The 16,336-nt window shown below is 41.0% G+C and overlaps 2 protein-coding genes across 2 annotated transcripts in view; both read left to right on the top strand.

The window, feature by feature from the left end:
• Nucleotides 1–301: 301 nt before the first annotated feature.
• LOC104952746 (proteasome subunit alpha type-2-like) lies at nucleotides 302–2,568 on the top strand (the record flags this gene model as incomplete). The annotated part of the gene is made up of 4 exons (XM_010779620.1): nucleotides 302–403; nucleotides 548–621; nucleotides 1,421–1,478; nucleotides 1,569–2,568. Coding segments are annotated over 4 exons (351 nt in total), but the record flags the coding sequence as incomplete, so codon positions are not given.
• Nucleotides 2,569–2,974: 406 nt separating this feature from the next.
• LOC104952745 (ATPase family AAA domain-containing protein 2-like) overlaps nucleotides 2,975–16,336 on the top strand; it is a 16,857-nt gene continuing 3,495 nt past the window's right edge. Inside the window, exons 1-23 of the mRNA XM_010779619.1 lie at nucleotides 2,975–3,326; nucleotides 4,400–4,554; nucleotides 4,962–5,017; nucleotides 5,164–5,338; nucleotides 5,539–5,626; nucleotides 5,770–5,854; nucleotides 6,001–6,177; nucleotides 6,505–6,622; nucleotides 7,356–7,457; nucleotides 7,924–8,032; nucleotides 8,317–8,432; nucleotides 8,613–8,787; nucleotides 8,992–9,080; nucleotides 9,567–9,726; nucleotides 9,876–9,966; nucleotides 10,236–10,413; nucleotides 10,541–10,677; nucleotides 10,825–10,936; nucleotides 11,683–11,869; nucleotides 12,480–12,665; nucleotides 14,814–14,949; nucleotides 15,730–15,926; nucleotides 16,052–16,218. Of these exons, the coding sequence (XP_010777921.1) occupies nucleotides 3,126–3,326; nucleotides 4,400–4,554; nucleotides 4,962–5,017; nucleotides 5,164–5,338; nucleotides 5,539–5,626; nucleotides 5,770–5,854; nucleotides 6,001–6,177; nucleotides 6,505–6,622; nucleotides 7,356–7,457; nucleotides 7,924–8,032; nucleotides 8,317–8,432; nucleotides 8,613–8,787; nucleotides 8,992–9,080; nucleotides 9,567–9,726; nucleotides 9,876–9,966; nucleotides 10,236–10,413; nucleotides 10,541–10,677; nucleotides 10,825–10,936; nucleotides 11,683–11,869; nucleotides 12,480–12,665; nucleotides 14,814–14,949; nucleotides 15,730–15,926; nucleotides 16,052–16,218 (3,197 nt within the window). The 5' untranslated portion in view covers nucleotides 2,975–3,125. The remainder of the gene's footprint in view (nucleotides 3,327–4,399; nucleotides 4,555–4,961; nucleotides 5,018–5,163; nucleotides 5,339–5,538; nucleotides 5,627–5,769; nucleotides 5,855–6,000; nucleotides 6,178–6,504; nucleotides 6,623–7,355; nucleotides 7,458–7,923; nucleotides 8,033–8,316; nucleotides 8,433–8,612; nucleotides 8,788–8,991; nucleotides 9,081–9,566; nucleotides 9,727–9,875; nucleotides 9,967–10,235; nucleotides 10,414–10,540; nucleotides 10,678–10,824; nucleotides 10,937–11,682; nucleotides 11,870–12,479; nucleotides 12,666–14,813; nucleotides 14,950–15,729; nucleotides 15,927–16,051; nucleotides 16,219–16,336) is intronic.

Raw genomic sequence — 16,336 nt, 5'->3', positions numbered from 1 at the left:
TTCTACTGAAGCTAGTCCCCAACTCCGGGGACTTCCGGCCGGGGATTTTGGGCGGCAGTATACGCCGTGAAGTTGTTTGCGGCCTGCCAGTAAACCCAAAGCAGAAGAAGTGACGTCAGCGGCTTCATTGGCCTAATCCACCCCCAGGGACTTATGAACGCGGTGTGAACGCGATCTGTACTTAGTTCATCAGAACTAAAGAGTTCTGATGAACTAAGTTCTCATGAACCTTTGTGGGAAAAGTAATGCGGTGTGAATGCGCCTATTGACTCTATCCGTCAGAATTATTTTTAACTGAACCTGTGTTGTTTTCTCCTACAGTGGGGTGCGTCCGTTTGGTGTTTCATTGCTGATTGCCGGATGGGATGAAGGCCAACCCTACCTGTTCCAGTCAGACCCCTCTGTATGTTGTATTACTAACTTTCATGTTTGGTTGGTAGCACATGTTTGGAGTGTGCTCAACTCTTATTCCATGTTCTTAGTCTGCTGTGATTCTAACTCTTTTATAATAATCTGTTACTTCTTTTCCTCCGTTTCTTGCTGGCAGGGTGCATATTTTGCATGGAAAGCCACAGCCATGGGCAAGAACTACGTTAATGGAAAAACATTCCTGGAAAAAAGGTAAGACGTTACCATAAAAAACAATTTTTGTCGAATTAATTAAATAAATTGATTTTGCAGACAGCAAATGTATAGATGTGAGCTTCTTAGTTTTTGTATTCAACAATTAGTGTCTCCACAATAAGTACTGAGTGCTCTGAACTTTTATGATAGCTATGATGATGATGATGATGATGATGATAATAATACACTTTATTTATATAGCGCCTTTCATGCTTGACGCAGCTCAAAGTACTTTACAGAGTATGAAAAAAAAAAAAAGATCAACATAAGACAGGTGTAAAAATACTTATTTGTTATGGTAATTTTTGGAGATATGATGCATTCAAAGTCTGTTATATTATTGCAACTTTGAGCAAAGTCTGAATGTCATTTATTAAATGTCTGATAGATTGAATAGGTGCCCCAGTGTAGTCTATAATAAGGGCTGAAGAGTTGCTTTCCATCCATGTGATTTGTAGTTTGCACTCAAAGATCCACAAGGATGCCACCCGCTTCACTTGAGTTATAGAAATCCATGAAAATGTTGCCATTACATTTCCAATGAGGCCCAGAAACTGATTCTCAGGATTCATGTTTAGGTGACATAAATGCAATGAATTTGATTTCGCAATGGCTCACTATATCATATTGGCACAAATATCTAATTTTAAAAGGGCATTATTCACATAGCTTACCAAAGATTGTTTAGGAACTGGAACAAGAACTTCGAATAATATACAGGAAAGCATTACAAAGCATACTCAATTTGGCTTACACTTCACAGATTGTTAAATAACCACTTCATTTTCCTCTCCAGGTATAACAATGATCTGGAGTTGGAGGATGCCATCCACACAGCCATCTTGACATTGAAGGTATGATATTTGTTATGAAAATACCTAAGATATAGAACATATTCCCTTAGTAGTATCCTTCATTTATACCTTACTATCTCTGTGTTTCAGGAGAGTTTTGAGGGTCAGATGACAGAGGAGAACATTGAGGTGGGGATCTGCAACGAGGCCGGCTTCAGAAGACTCACCCCAGCGGAGGTGAAAGACTACCTGGCAGCCATTGCGTGAACACACCCTCCCTGGTGATGGGGCTCTCTGGACACATTTCATGACATAAAAGCACAGTAGCCAACTGTCTCATGACACATTATTTTAAACCACAGGTAGTCACATAGTTTGGCCATGTTGAGATATGACCAAACTGTTTCTGTCCTGAAAATACATCTGAACAAATGCTAAAACCTCACTATATTCCAAACTATAAATGTGAGTTGGCAGAATAAGACAGCCTCTTTTGTATTATGCCCAGACCCTCTTTACTTTGTGATGTGGCTTTTCACAACTGCATAGGCTGAACATCGGGGACTGTGAGATGGCAAACTAATGTTATCACATAACTATTTGGCCTCGTTATACAATGGATACCCTGGTACTGTGAAATGTGACAGTTGGCTGCTGTGTATATGAAAAGGAATGTGGGCTCTGATGCGTGAAATCTCAAGTTTTCCATTGAATCCTTACATTTTCTTATTTGTCATTACTGTTTCAAAGGCAATTCTATCGGTTTTCAAATCAAGCAATGTTGCTGTATCATTACTCAGAATGTAAATGCTTGTAACCATTGTGCAAAATGGCCCTCTAGGTGAACAAAAAGGACAACATTGAAAATGGTAATAAAAGACTTGGTATTTACTCATTTTGAACATTGACAGTTTTCCTTTTTATTCACCGGACTGCACCTAATTAGTATCCCTGAAATACAATAAACGAGGATCGGCTTAGGAGGAAGGATGCAATGGAAAGTGTTGAGATTTTACACTTAAGATCTGGTTGCCTGTACAGCCGTTTTACAAAAAGCTCTTTTTTTCAGGCTAGAAACAATTCTAGAGTTTGTATTTTTTCTTCTGGTATCTGTCACTTATTCAAATAAAAGACGATGAGTTAATGTTGACTCTGTGTTTTTGAATTCTTATGCGATTGTTTGGATATGGCAGTTTGGTCAAATACTATTGTTAAATAAGTGAAACGTGAATGTGCTCACAGTACACTGTGTACACACAATAAGCTGCACGCGATTGGTGAAATAGCGCGCTCTAAGATCAGCTGGAACACCTTTTAAGAATGGCTACGCATCCCTCCGCCTATGTTGAGTATTGGAAACTTAAACAATTACGATGAGTGTTATGATAAATGTCCATTAAATATAGATGAAGTGTTTATGTTGTAATATTGCCGATAATTAAAACTACTTTTATAGCTTTATTTAACTCGCACTCATCCCAGAGATCTATTTCTTCTAGCGGAAGCTCTTATTCGCTGTCCTCATTACTTCTAGTGACGTTTGTGGCGCCAGAAATCAAGGGTTTTAGTTAGCAGCTTGTCAGCTGGCGGATATTTACTGTGAGCTGTACTATGTTGTCGGCACGTTTAACGTTAACGAAATTTTAAGGCGGTATCGCGGCTGTTTACCCGTCGTCCGTGCTGGAAAAAGGTCGTTTTGGAGTCAAGATGGTGATATTACGCAGCAGCGGTGGTGGTCCCGGAGCCGAACCGATAGCAACAACCCCGAACAGGAGGTCGATGGAGTTGGAAACAAGCTCGGAGTTTTTGTCGCTGCTTCCCGCGTCGCACAGAAAGTCCGCCCGGCAGACTCGGTCCTCCCGGGCCCTGGATGACAGCTTCAGCAGCACCGAAAACAACACAGTGAATGTGAGCATTTACACCTAGACAGCTGCTTAGATAACTACACAACCATGTATTTGGTGTATCAATTATCTAGTCACTTAACTCTGCTGTATTAGTTTCGCTAGCGTGCTAGGCTAACTAGCCAGCTTGTCACTAAGTCTTAGAGCAACTGACACATTTTGTGAATTGGCACTCGTAGTCCCTCCTAACATGTACTTAAACTCTTATATCATGGGCTGATTGATGTGGTGCTTATATAATGAAACAGTTTAACTGTAACTGTTACTTGGGTTCAGTGTTGTCATGGCTTTAAAAAGGCAAATGTTATTATTAGTATATCGTTTGACTAGCAAGGTGTTGTGCTTTGGTATAAGTTTGATTGTAGAGGGATGAGTTGAGCCATATGTTCATTCATTCTTTTTTCATTAACTCATTCTTCAATTCTGAAACCCTATGATTTATCTAGTCTCCACATGTTTGGAGTTAAGAATATATATTGATCATAAAGTAGTTGATAAAGTATATTCTCTGAGTAAACTTACTTATGCTTACTTTTAATTATTTATTTCTAGCCCATTAGCCAACATCTGAGACAACAAACAAGTGTTTCAACAATGTGCATGTAGAGATGATGCTCAGTGGAATATATGGAAGATAGTGGTAACCCTTTAGTGAATGAAGAAAATAAGTTATTTTGACTATGAAAAGCAGGTCTTTATTTGTAAAGTTATGGGACAGTCAGTCTCTGCCACAAAGCAGTCAAGACTTGGCAGTCATAAACATGTATATTCATGGACCAAATTTGAATGAAAAAGCCACATATATTGAACAATTTGTTGCTATGAATTATTATGAGTCAGGAACACATTTCACATGGTAATAGTGAGGATTTACACTGTTTGTATCACACTTCTAAGTAAGAACAAATAGCAGGGAAGAGTCAGTGGTTTATAGTTTTTTATCTAGTACACGGCAGTTTGCGCAGACGGAAAATTAAAATGTTCTTCCTATGATAATTTAAGTTGTTTAAATGAAAGAAGCAGACATGCATCCTTGCCTGTACTTATGCTATAAACTCTGAACTCTTAATGTGGCAGGGACATGCTGATTTGAAGCAGGACGAGGGAAGTGGACCCTATCACACTCCGAGGACCAGAGGGCAGAGGGTTAAACTAGAGGTCTCTTTTGCTGACATGGAGCCAAAGACCAGCTCCCCTGTGGTTGAAGACAACACTAGAGGAGGATCCCTCAGGTAATACAGGCCCACTTACTTTGATATTAGTAATGCTTTTTAACCAGTTACCTTCTAGGTGACCAAGTGTTGTCCTGGCAGTCGATGTATGGAGAATTTCGCCCGCAAAATCTCCATAAAACCTTTTGCCAGCAGCTCTGAGGTTTAGTATGACAAAACGTGTCAAAAGATTCATTTATTGTCTTGAATATTTGTGATGTTGTCTGTTGCTGCTTACCATGTGAGGTACATTTTATAGAATGTAAAACAATAAGTGCTCCAAATACAAGCTAGCCATATCATATTTGATGGAGCTCTTACACAAGGGGTATTCATTTGTGCAAACATAAAAATGTGCTCACAAATATGAGTGTATACCTCACATGAGGTATGCAGTTCTGATTTGTATGTGTCTTTCTTCTGTTAAGGAAATCTTCCAGGCTGCAGAGAGAGGGGAACGCATCCAGTGGCAAGCAGCAAGAAGGTACAGTTCGCTACAAAGCCAATTCTAAAAAGAAATGTCCTTGAGCTCGGACATTGTATAGCACACACAACATGTTTAGCAGAATTTCGTTTTTAATAGGGTCTCTACTACTAGTAATCTGATGAAAGCTGTTTTCATCGCCCCAGATGTTTCAGATGTGGTGGAGGGATCATCCACTCCCAAGAGGAGCCGCTTTAATCTACAGAGCCAGGAGGGAGAGGAAGAGGAGGAGGAGGGTTCAGTGCGACGAAGTTCCAGAATCACCGGATACAAACTGGATACCCGTAAACAGTCAGTGCTCTACGACCGCCTCATCACCAAGTGAGTTCAGTCACATTCACCCCAGCTTCTTTTTGCTTCTTCACTCACTGATTCATTTGAAACAATCACCTTAAGGTAGTTGTTAACACATGGGATAACATACACACTGGACTGTGGGTGTGGATTTGGAGATAATGAGTCATTAGATTAGAGATAAACTTGATTAAATCTGACAAGTTTATTCTCTACTTGCCCCTAAGCACCGCTGAAGCTGTTCTCCAGAAGATGGATCACATGAAGAAGATGAGACGCAGGCTCAGGAGCAGAGATAGAGACACTGAAGAAGAGGTAATAACCCACACAGGAAACTTCACTCTTCATCTCAAGCTTTGTATTGTGTATTCTATTGACAGCATGTCATTTAGCTTTTTCATGATGTTTAACAAGCTTCTAGACTGTGAACCAATCAGCATTGACCTGTTTCCCTGTAGCAGCTTGGCGTGTACACCAGGGGCAGATTGACAAGGTCTCTGAGGACAGATGTGGAGAGTACAGACGCCAAGGAGGAGATCCAAGGTGAGATGGATTAGTTCAATAATAACCACTTCAGGTACAGGCCTGGGAATAATGATTGAAGTATTCGGCTGTGGGTTGAAAATTAATTAGTTTAAAAATATGGATCATTTGAAATAACAATTCTACCCTTTTTTCATAATTCACAGAAGGGAATGAGGTTGACCAGGAAGCAGTGGAGGGGGGAGATGAAGAAGAAGAGGAGGAGGAGGAGGAGGAGGAAGAGGAAGGAGATGAGGATGGCGTGGATGAGGAAGAAGAAAATCAGAGGCGTTATGACTTTAGACAACGGAAGACTGTGGTTCGCTACCAGGTCCCACAGGATGGTAATTTATACCAGGGCTTTTCATGTTTTGTTTTGTTTTTTTGTGTTGTAAGTTCTTACAAATATAACAACTGACAGCATTGAATACTGTAGTCCTTGAGTTTGCTCAGGTCAAGTAGAATGACTGGCAGCCCCAGGAGACGGACGCCTTTTTAAAACAACTGATGACTGTAAATGTATATTGTTTTTGGCCCAGTAGTAACGGTAAAATGCTGTCCTCCATTCTTTGTGGAGCAGGCAGCTGCAGACTAAACACTGCACCTTTAATCCATGTTAGTATGTTGTAAAATCTGACAGAGTTTGATGAGGTCCGTTATTGTTTTCTTAGAACCCAGAGAGCCCAGGAAGCGCGGCAGGTACTCAGCGGAACACTCGTCTCCGACCAGACGCAGGTTCAGATTCAGCTCCACAGCGCCCAGGAGCCCCTACAACAGAAGAACCAGCAGGTTAGTATGACTGCTTTAACATCAGCCATTAACAAATAAACCATCTGCTTTCAATAACACTTGATTACCATAGAAGTCAGGAAAAAAACTAGTTTGACTAATGACATTTCCCAAGCCTAGTCAGATATTGCACTGCCTCTTATAGCTATTAGTATTTTTCATCCTATGTGAAATCGATCCCAAAATGTTATTCTCTTTTTTTCTGATTCTCCTCATCCCACCCTCAGGAGTAGTTCTGAGAGGTAAGACCCTCACTTGTCCATTTGAATGTTTATTGTTGGTTTGTTGTTTGTTTTTTGTGGTGCTGTCTGTCTTTGCTAGCACTTTTATTGTTGGTAAGTGTGGCACATTTGGGTTATGGTATATTTGAAGTCAAATTCACCAGAGTTAATAATTGTCCGAGCAAAAAAGGGAGGCTCATTCTTTAAAAGACTGGTTTCTATTGGTCTGTATTTTGTAGGTTTCATTCTTTATCACATTAAACTTCATAGGAGAATTATGTTAGTGAAGTTCTCCTTGCGCTTTGTCCAGACGAAGTGTTAGACAGGCATGGTGACGATGTCGTTTTAAAAAGTGGTTGAATGAATCACTGCTTTTTGTGAACAACCAAATAAAGAATCGGTAACATTTAGTGGCTTGAAATAATAAAAAAACAAGCATTGCATAAATGTGTTGCAGTCATAATGCTGCTGATGGGATGAGAGCTAATGTTGTGGCTTCGTTGCATTCGCAGGAGGAGACACGCTATCCACAGTAGTGACTCCACTTCCTCATCTTCAGACGATGAGAAGTTCCAGATAAGGAGAAATAAGAACAGGAGCAGGTCCGTCAACAGGTGAGAGCGCAACTCAGTGTCATCGAAACAATATGTTTTCTGGTTGTATTCAAATATCAATGTGCTCCAAAAGACTTAATTTGTAAAAATAAATCAATAACATATCAACTTCTCCCCTTTTGTTTGAAGTTTCACAACTTCATACATCTTTTCCAGCACTCTAGAGTTTGTATTTCTATATCCAAATTTAAGTTAAGGTGTAAAATTAGATAACCATTTTAAGAGTGAAATAATGCTTGATTAGTGTTGGGTCCCTTTGTGATAACATTCTACATGTTTCCAGTACCCATCATCCTCTCAATAGTATATTATATCGATAGAGTAGGAAAAAGGACTTAATGTTTCTGATGCAAAACACAATTTTTGTAAGAAAATACATTAAGAAAGTCCATCATATTTGAGATAAAAGAGCTTCCAATAAAAACAACCTGAAAGTTGATTATTCTGTTTTCGTGTCTCCCTGTAGATGTCTGCCTATGAACCTTGTGAAAGACGACCTGCTGGGGATCCAAAAGGACAGGATGAAGATTGGAGCCAGCCTGGCTGATGTGGACCCTATGCAAATAGACAAGACGGTAAGCATCGGTAGTTTAATGAATCTAAAGAGAGAGTCTTATAAACAGGGACATGCCTTGTATGCCTCCTCCACTTTTTGAACACAAAGGATAAAACCAAGCCTTGTGTTCCTGCTAATACAACACATGTGAAAGGAGGACTGGACAGCAGCACTTACCACATCCCACTTTTTTAGTGTACAGTTTTGCTGTTGTGCTGCTGTGTTTATTGTATTTTGTTACTCTGGCACAACAATTTCCTTCGGGATGAATAAAGTCTTATCTTATCTTATCTTGTCATCCAGGTGCGGTTTGATAGTATTGGAGGTTTGAGCAAACACATCTCATCGCTGAAGGAGATGGTGGTGTTCCCTCTCCTCTACCCAGAAGTCTTTGAGAGGTTCAAGATTCAGCCTCCCAGGTAATCAGCGTGTGTTTGTTGAGAAGATAACGGGATGATATGGTTAAGCATTCATTTTATATTCTGTGACTCAATATCTGATTTACTGTGTTCTTATAGGAAGCTCGTTGGGTTGCAATGGCAGCAAAAACATAATAATATCCTCATTATTGTTCTTTGTCTTTTCTCTCTTGTCTTTAGGGGCTGTCTGTTTTACGGTCCACCGGGCACAGGGAAAACCCTCGTAGCCAGAGCGCTGGCCAATGAGTGCAGTCAGGGAGATAAAAAGGTGTCGTTCTTCATGAGGAAAGGAGCTGACTGCCTCAGTAAGTGGGTGGGAGAATCTGAGAGACAGCTACGACTGCTTTTTGATCAGGTAAACCAAACTCCTCATCGAATATACTTTTTGGGATTGAGAAGTGCGATTGGTCCCTGTAGTCAGCAAAAGACAACCCATCAATTTTAGAATGCCACACATTAACTTGTTGATTGGGATAAAATAGCTCTATTTTGAAATGATCAAGTGTCAGGATTAAAGATAATACAATCTGCAACTGAGTTCTCTTCGTATTGTTTCCAGGCGTACCAGATGCGTCCGTCCATCATCTTCTTCGATGAGATTGATGGTTTGGCTCCAGTCAGGTCCAGCCGTCAGGACCAGATCCACAGGTGAGCAACAACCCTGTTCTTACCTTGAACAAAACATGTCTGGTGATGGCACTGAGACCAGTAAGTAAAACATAGTAAAACCATCCAAATATGTTTATCTTGTGGTGGGTTGCCAGATATGGCTGCCAAATTCGAACGAATAAAATAAATAAATTCATCTTAATCAGCATTTAGCAAATTATTTATAGCTCGGCTGTTGTCCTTCAGAAAATAAAGCTACTTGCCTTGACATTTATTATTACTATAGTATTATCTTTTAATCCGAATTGTGTATATATCAGGAAAAGAATGTAGGTCGAGCAGCTCGCAATGAGAATGAGGGCTTCACAATATTTAAGGATACTGTACTTGAAAAAGACACAGGTTGGAAGCATGTAGTCGTGATAACAATCCAACACAATTCATCTGGATCATTTGACGTATTATCGTATTATCCTCTTTGTTCCCCGAACACATTGTGAGTAACATTGTTTTTTTCCTCTGTAGCTCAATTGTGTCTACCCTGTTGGCTCTAATGGACGGGTTAGATGCTAGAGGAGAGGTTGTTGTGATCGGAGCTACAAACAGACTGGACTCCATCGACCCAGCACTGAGGAGACCAGGACGCTTTGACAGAGAGTTCCTGTTCGGCCTGCCAGACAGAGAGGTGAGGAGATGATGTAGATGCTCTTCAACACTTTTCATATATATTTACAAGTAATTTCATGTGGTGATTTTTCTGCGTTCAAATTCTTTCAGCTTTCAACGATTTGACCAAAAAAACATGAAATGCTGAGATTTTATTTTGTTTGGCAGGCAAGGAAGGACATCCTGAAGATCCTCACCAGACTGTGGGATCCACCTCCCTGTGACACTTTTCTGGAAGAATTGGCCGATAAATGTGTCGGTATGTTTACACTGTATAGTGCAAGAACAATGGTCCAGCAGCTTGAAGATGCAAAGGCTAAATGTCCCAAGAACAAAAAGCTACTGCATTAAATAAAAAATGTAATTATTGCATAACTTGGTATCAAATGTACTGAAAGACATTTCAGGCTTTATGTGCAACATATACTGGAAATGACACAGGTGTGAGCCCAGGACAAAACCTGTGTCTAGGAAACAAAACTACCAGCACATCTTTTTACATTCCTCCAACTTCTCTCTCTGCGCCAGGTTATTGCGGTGCAGACATCAAGGCAGTGTGCTCAGAGTCCGCCCTGTGTGCACTGCGCCGACGCTACCCACAAATCTACTCCTCATCGCAGAAACTTGTGCTTGATGTGGACTCAATCGCGATCACAAGCAAAGACTTTATGTCGGCCATGTCCAAGATGGTGCCTGCTTCCCAGAGGTATAACCAAACGTACTCTATAGTTAAAACCCATTTGGAACATCTATAAACAATTGTCTTAGTTTCCAGTGCCTGGTACTTGCGTATGTTTATTTTATTATAATATGATACTGATTGTGATTCTTAGGGCAGTAGTGTCACCAGCCAAGGCCCTGATACCGGCCATCCGTCCTCTGCTGAGCGCCGCCCTGCAGAACATCCTCAACACCGTCAGCAGACTGTTCCCACACGCTGAGCAGGGCTTAAAGAGGAAGAGAGTACTAGGTGCGGTCTTACTTTATTTGTTCTATTCTGTTTCATCATTTAATTTGCCTTAGCAAATGGCTTTCCCTTTTATTTGTAAGTTATTATAAAGAGAACACACTTATATTGAATGTTCATTTTACAATGAATACATTTGTTTATTTCCAGATGTGGCCTGTGGTCTGTCTGAGGATGATCTGATGTACAGTGAGGATGAGAACTCAGAAATATGCTCTAGTGGACAGACGCCTGCTGTTAAGGGTCTCCTCAACCTCACCAGGTTGGTTAACAATTTATAGAATGCAAAGTTATGCAGAAATGATCTCCTCATCCTTCATCGATCGTTTCTTTTTTTTTCACTTAACTTTCATTGTACAAACATATTCACACTTTTGTCAAGTTCTTTTCATTTATTTGTATCTACCAAGCCAGTACAGAGAAAAAAATGTGCAGGCCACTTGATGCACCTTGATGAGGAGCTTTAGCCACTGGGATGGTTCAGCAGATGTTGGTAAACCACAGTCGTCTTACTGAATCAGCACCTTCATCCGGGGACTCAGCCGTTTAAAAAATATTTCTTTCTGGATCCTCAGAGAATGTTATTTACTCCATCCAACAGATTTCACCACACCCTCTCAATCCATACATTGTGTGTTGGGGGTCAGGTTTTGACCACTTAATTGTGATACATTTAATTTCTGCTGTAAGCAGTATTTGTAGAATATATCTCCTGGTATCACACCTAGCAGTGCCTCCTTTGGATCCTTTGTGACATTTTGGTGGCACACTTCATCAAGGGCCAATATGATTGTAAATCAATCTTGTTTTACATTATTTCTTAAGCAAAATCACTGCTGATACTTCTTAGGCATTTACACTATGTTGTTATGGGTCTTGTAGTTATATTACTTTAGTTCCCTTTATCTTTTGCTGCACTTTTAAAAATAAAGCAGTCAAATCTTTGATCCAAATAATGAAACCTTTCCTAGCACCTAACTCATCTCTGGGTCATCTCTGGGTGTGTAGGAGTGTGCTGAGCCACCCGACCTCCTACCGGCCCAGGCTGCTGCTGATGGGCAGGCTGGGCTCAGGGCAGAGCTCCCACCTGGGTCCTGCCGTCCTCCACGCTCTGGAGAAGTTCACCGTGTACACACTGGACATGGCTGTACTGTTTGGAGCCAGCGCAACTGCACCAGAAGAGACCTGTGCTCAGGTAAATGAGAAAAATTACAAAGTAAAACATTCAGTCTCTACTTTTGCAGCCTTGTCAAATTCACTGTGTTCTGTTCAGTGGACCTCACTGGCCAAAATGGCTGCAACAGTGACTGTAGTTCATGGGCCCCGCCTCCTTTACAAATGGGTTGTGGGGATAAATATGTACTGCTGACAAATACTTGTATGAAAGAGCCATCACATTACCGGAACAGAAGTCTGTCACATTTAATTACTTTAGTTTAGAGTAATGTGAAATAAAGAAAAACAAAATAAATCCTCATTCAAAAAACAACCTGTAACCAGAAAACATTTTTACAATACTTAAAATTACAAAAAATATTCATCATAAAACTACAAAAAATATTCATCATCATCAAAATAGTTTTCATGGGACTGATTGGTTTGATGCCACTGTGCTGTCTTCACCTTCCTTTCCTATGTCCTCATACCTTTTTGATTTAGGAATTGAGCCTTTATAAGATGAGATAGATCATGTCATAGTGAAATTGCTACTGTTCTGTGTTAGTGCCAATGTTTGTGGACACTGTAAATACAATAATGTAAATACAAGTATCATCAATTAATCTTTATTTGTCTTTTTTCTACAGATCTTTGTTGAAGCGAAGCGGACATCTCCCAGCATCCTATACATCCCTCACATCGGTCAGTGGTGGGAAACAGTGGGCCCGGCCTTAAGAGCCACCTTCCTCAGCCTGCTCAGCTCCATCCCTTCCTTCGCTCCTATACTGCTCCTTGCTACATGCAACCTGCAGTATGACCAACTGAGTGTGGAGGTAAGAGGAATGAGGCCCTGTAGACTAATGGCGCATTTCCAATGCAGGGCCTCGCACGGCTTAGTACGGTATAGTTAGGCCTTGGTAGGCCAGGCTCACTTTATGCTGCGTTTCCATTACAGTTTAGGAACTGGGGTAGTAACGCAGTGTAGGCAGAGCTGTGACGTCATCTTCAGAAAACCAACATCAGCCGTTAGCTGTTAGCACTCAGAGCTCACAGCTCCTCATATCTGTTCAGAAACTAGACAAAAGTTCAGTGATGCAAATTAGTCGCTTTTCGGCGCCTCCCGCTTTTTTAAAGCTGCTTTGGGTGACTTGTGTAATTCGTGGAGAACCGAAGTGTTTTCGTTTTGGGGGGGGGGGTCCGTCCGTCCGTTAGTCCGTCCGACTGACGGACAACTTCTCACTTCAAAAAAGAAGAAGAAATCTAGATCGCAAAATAATTAAACAAGTGAGTGCCTGTTTTTCCTGGCCAAGGACAGGTTCCATGAACACATCACGAGCGTAACGTGTCTTCACCATGTCTTCACGTGGTTATGTCTCGTCTGAAAGGAGTGTAGACTAGACTAGAGTGCAGACGGAGAGCACCGGAACGCCACTCCAGCTCTTCAAATATTGCAGTACCCATAAGGAGCCGTACACATGCCGCAGTTTTTGCGTGGCTGTGTCTTTAGTTGTAAGCACAGTGGCGATCTGTTGTTATTAGCATCTGGTTAGCTAGCTATGCTAACGAATTTAAAGAGCTTTTCTCCAACCAGGTGGAAGAGAGCTCTCTCCTGAGAGGCTCAAATAACCTCAGCTCAGTGAGGTTAAGGCACACCTTGATATGATCATTATAGTTATTAATGAGACATTAGAGACTAAATGAAAAACAGGTATAAAATAATATGACAGTAACAAAAAAGTTGTTAAAAATAACAAGAATAGAGTTTNCCTCGTGAAAAGGCTGTAAAAGTGCTCATTCCCTTCACCTCCACCTACCTGTGTGAGTGCAGGTTTTCCGCATTGACTTTGATCAAAAGCAAGTACCGGTAAAGGCTGCAGCCAGAGGATGATGCGTTTATTCCTGTGTGCATCAAAGACGCAGACTCATTGTTCCCACTAAAGTAGGGGTGAGTGTAATAAGGAGGCAAAGTTGACGTTCAGTGTGTTGCCGGGAGCATATAAGGATTTATCCACCATGTTGAAAATGTTAAAAAAAATATGTCTTGAGAACACGGCGTGCGGAAATATACGGGTCGTGCTGCAGCTAGATGTGCCTGTCCTCTGTAAGAAGGTGTCGGCGACTGACATGCAAGGAAGAACGGCTGTCCACAGGCTGTTCCAACTTTAACAACTGTATTAACTTCCAGGGTAGTGAATTGAACATGCAATTGTAATTGGGTGTGTGGTATATTTTCATGCACGGACACGCATGTTCCACAACACACAAACTGAACAACACTACATTTTTCGATCGCTACCAGCGTCCTTGCGATCTTGTTATAATAACAAGTGCACGTTACTGATGCAATATGGTTGAGACCATTCGGGCTTATTCTAGAGGGGTGCAAGGAATAGTCCAAGTAGTGGGGGAGTTTTATACAATATGTTTAAAACATAAAAATAAAAATGTTTTAAAAAGTTATTGTTTAATGTTTTAAGGAGGTGACGCTACTCAGCCAATCAAATCGGTGCAGTCAGCACGATAAATTCAAACACACACACACAGAAGACGAGACAAGAGAAACAGTCGGAGTAATTTCAAATGGCGGAAGGTAGACAGCGAAAACAGAGCATTTAATTACATTTTCTCTTTCTGGACCTCTTTGAAAAGCAATTGAATACCCCTGCATTATAGCAACAACAACAATAATAACAGCAATAATAATTGGGAGGGGGGGCGCGGCTGTTCTTAGGTTCTCTGAGGGGAGGCTCACCTACCAACACTTTGAAAACCCCTGGCCTAGTGGAAACGCAACAAAAAACGGGCCGGGCACGGCACGCTTAAACCGTGCTGTTGATACATGAGGGCGCAACATTAAAGGAGATAGTTGTTGAGGGAAAATAAAATGTCAATGCGTCTAATTTTCTCTCTATAGAAGATTCTCTACCACTGACAACACTCATCCACATGTCTTCTCTTGGGTCCTTATTTTCTTGTCTCAGGTGCAGGAGTTATTCCGGATGGAGTACGGGGAGATTTTCCATGTCCAGGTCCCCAACAGCAGAGAAAGAAGAAACTTCTTTGAGGATCTAATCCTCAGTCAGGCTGCCAAGGCCCCTGCCTCAAAAAAGAAAGCTGGTGAGAAATAGAGAAGTTTATTTTATTCATTACTAATTTATTTAATGGTTTTCTACAATTTAGAAATACACAAACATAACAGAAAACAAACGATAAACAGTGCAGGAAGAGGCAAAAAAACCATGGGGCTTATTTAAAGCCTAAATAATGTTTAAAATCACTATTTTATACAAAACACAAGATCAATACACAAACAATTGTTTATATTCAATACAAATGGTACATTTTAAAAACAACATACTATATTTAAATCTTAAATAAAATAACACATTAAAGCAATGCAGAGGTGTACAGTTTTTTTGTTATGATTGTAAGGCCGGTGCTAAGCTTTATGTGATCTGTAGTTAAAGTAGGTTTTAGTCCCTAAGCTGAGGACTAGAAAAGCATCATTCAGGGTTTTTTGTGTGTTTTTGTTTAACACAGTATTTTAATGATGATGTCATACACCTATTAGCTACACTACAGCAATTGGTTTTGCTGATTTGATTGCTTAGGAAAATACCTGAAAAATATATTCATTAAACCTTCCATGGATGGACAATAAAAAAAACAAGGAAACAAGTTGGGATTTTTGGGGGTTTGGTTACTGTTTACATATCCAGCCCAAATGGAGCAGGATACAAGACGCTCAGGTGGAGGATTGTGTGAGGGTAAACACAGAGAAGAAAGGAAGGCTGTCGGCAAACCAAAAGTCTATGTCAAATAAATGTTGTGCGTTATGTAGTATTGTGTTAGTTGATTTCACTTTGTATTCCTCTGTCAACATTCCACTTTCTTCAGTGCTCAATGCTTTGGAGGTGCTCCCTGTCGCCCCTCCGCCTACCCCACGCCAGCTGACAGAAGAGGAGACTCAGCGATTGGCTGAGCAGGATGAAGGGACCTTCAGGGAGCTCCGCCTCTTCCTGCGTGATGTAACTAACCGCCTGTCCCAAGACAAACGCTTCAAGGCTTTTACAAAGCCTGTGGATTTAGAAGAGGTGACTGTTCCATTATAATCTTTCATCTCATTCCATATTCCCTAATAAAGCCTTACTATTCAGTGTTCAGTCCGATCCCTTTTCCCCTCAGTTGTACTCACAGCAGCCTCGTTGTTGTGTTTCAGGTGCCAGATTACGCTGAGGTTATCAAGCAGCCTATGGACCTGTCGACAGTTCTCTCTAAGATCGACCGTCATCAGTATGAGACGGTGAAGGAGTTCCTCTATGACGTGGATCTCATCTGGCAGAATGCCCTCGAATATAACCCAGACAGAGACCCCTCAGGTACACAGTGCAGTGTTTCCCCTAGGATGGAGTCATAGCAGCGGTGCTAAGGCACGCGGGCCCAGCAAAATGTGAGCGCGGCGCGCGTGGACATTTTAAGTGTGTGCGCGTGCGAAGTGCTTCCC

The sequence above is a fragment of the Notothenia coriiceps genome, unplaced genomic scaffold, assembly GCF_000735185.1.
Source record: "Notothenia coriiceps isolate Sejong01 unplaced genomic scaffold, NC01 NC01_scaffold00020475, whole genome shotgun sequence".
NCBI lineage: Eukaryota > Metazoa > Chordata > Actinopteri > Perciformes > Nototheniidae > Notothenia > Notothenia coriiceps.
Note: the sequence above shows the minus strand (reverse complement) of the source record. Positions and strands in the feature narration are given on the sequence as shown.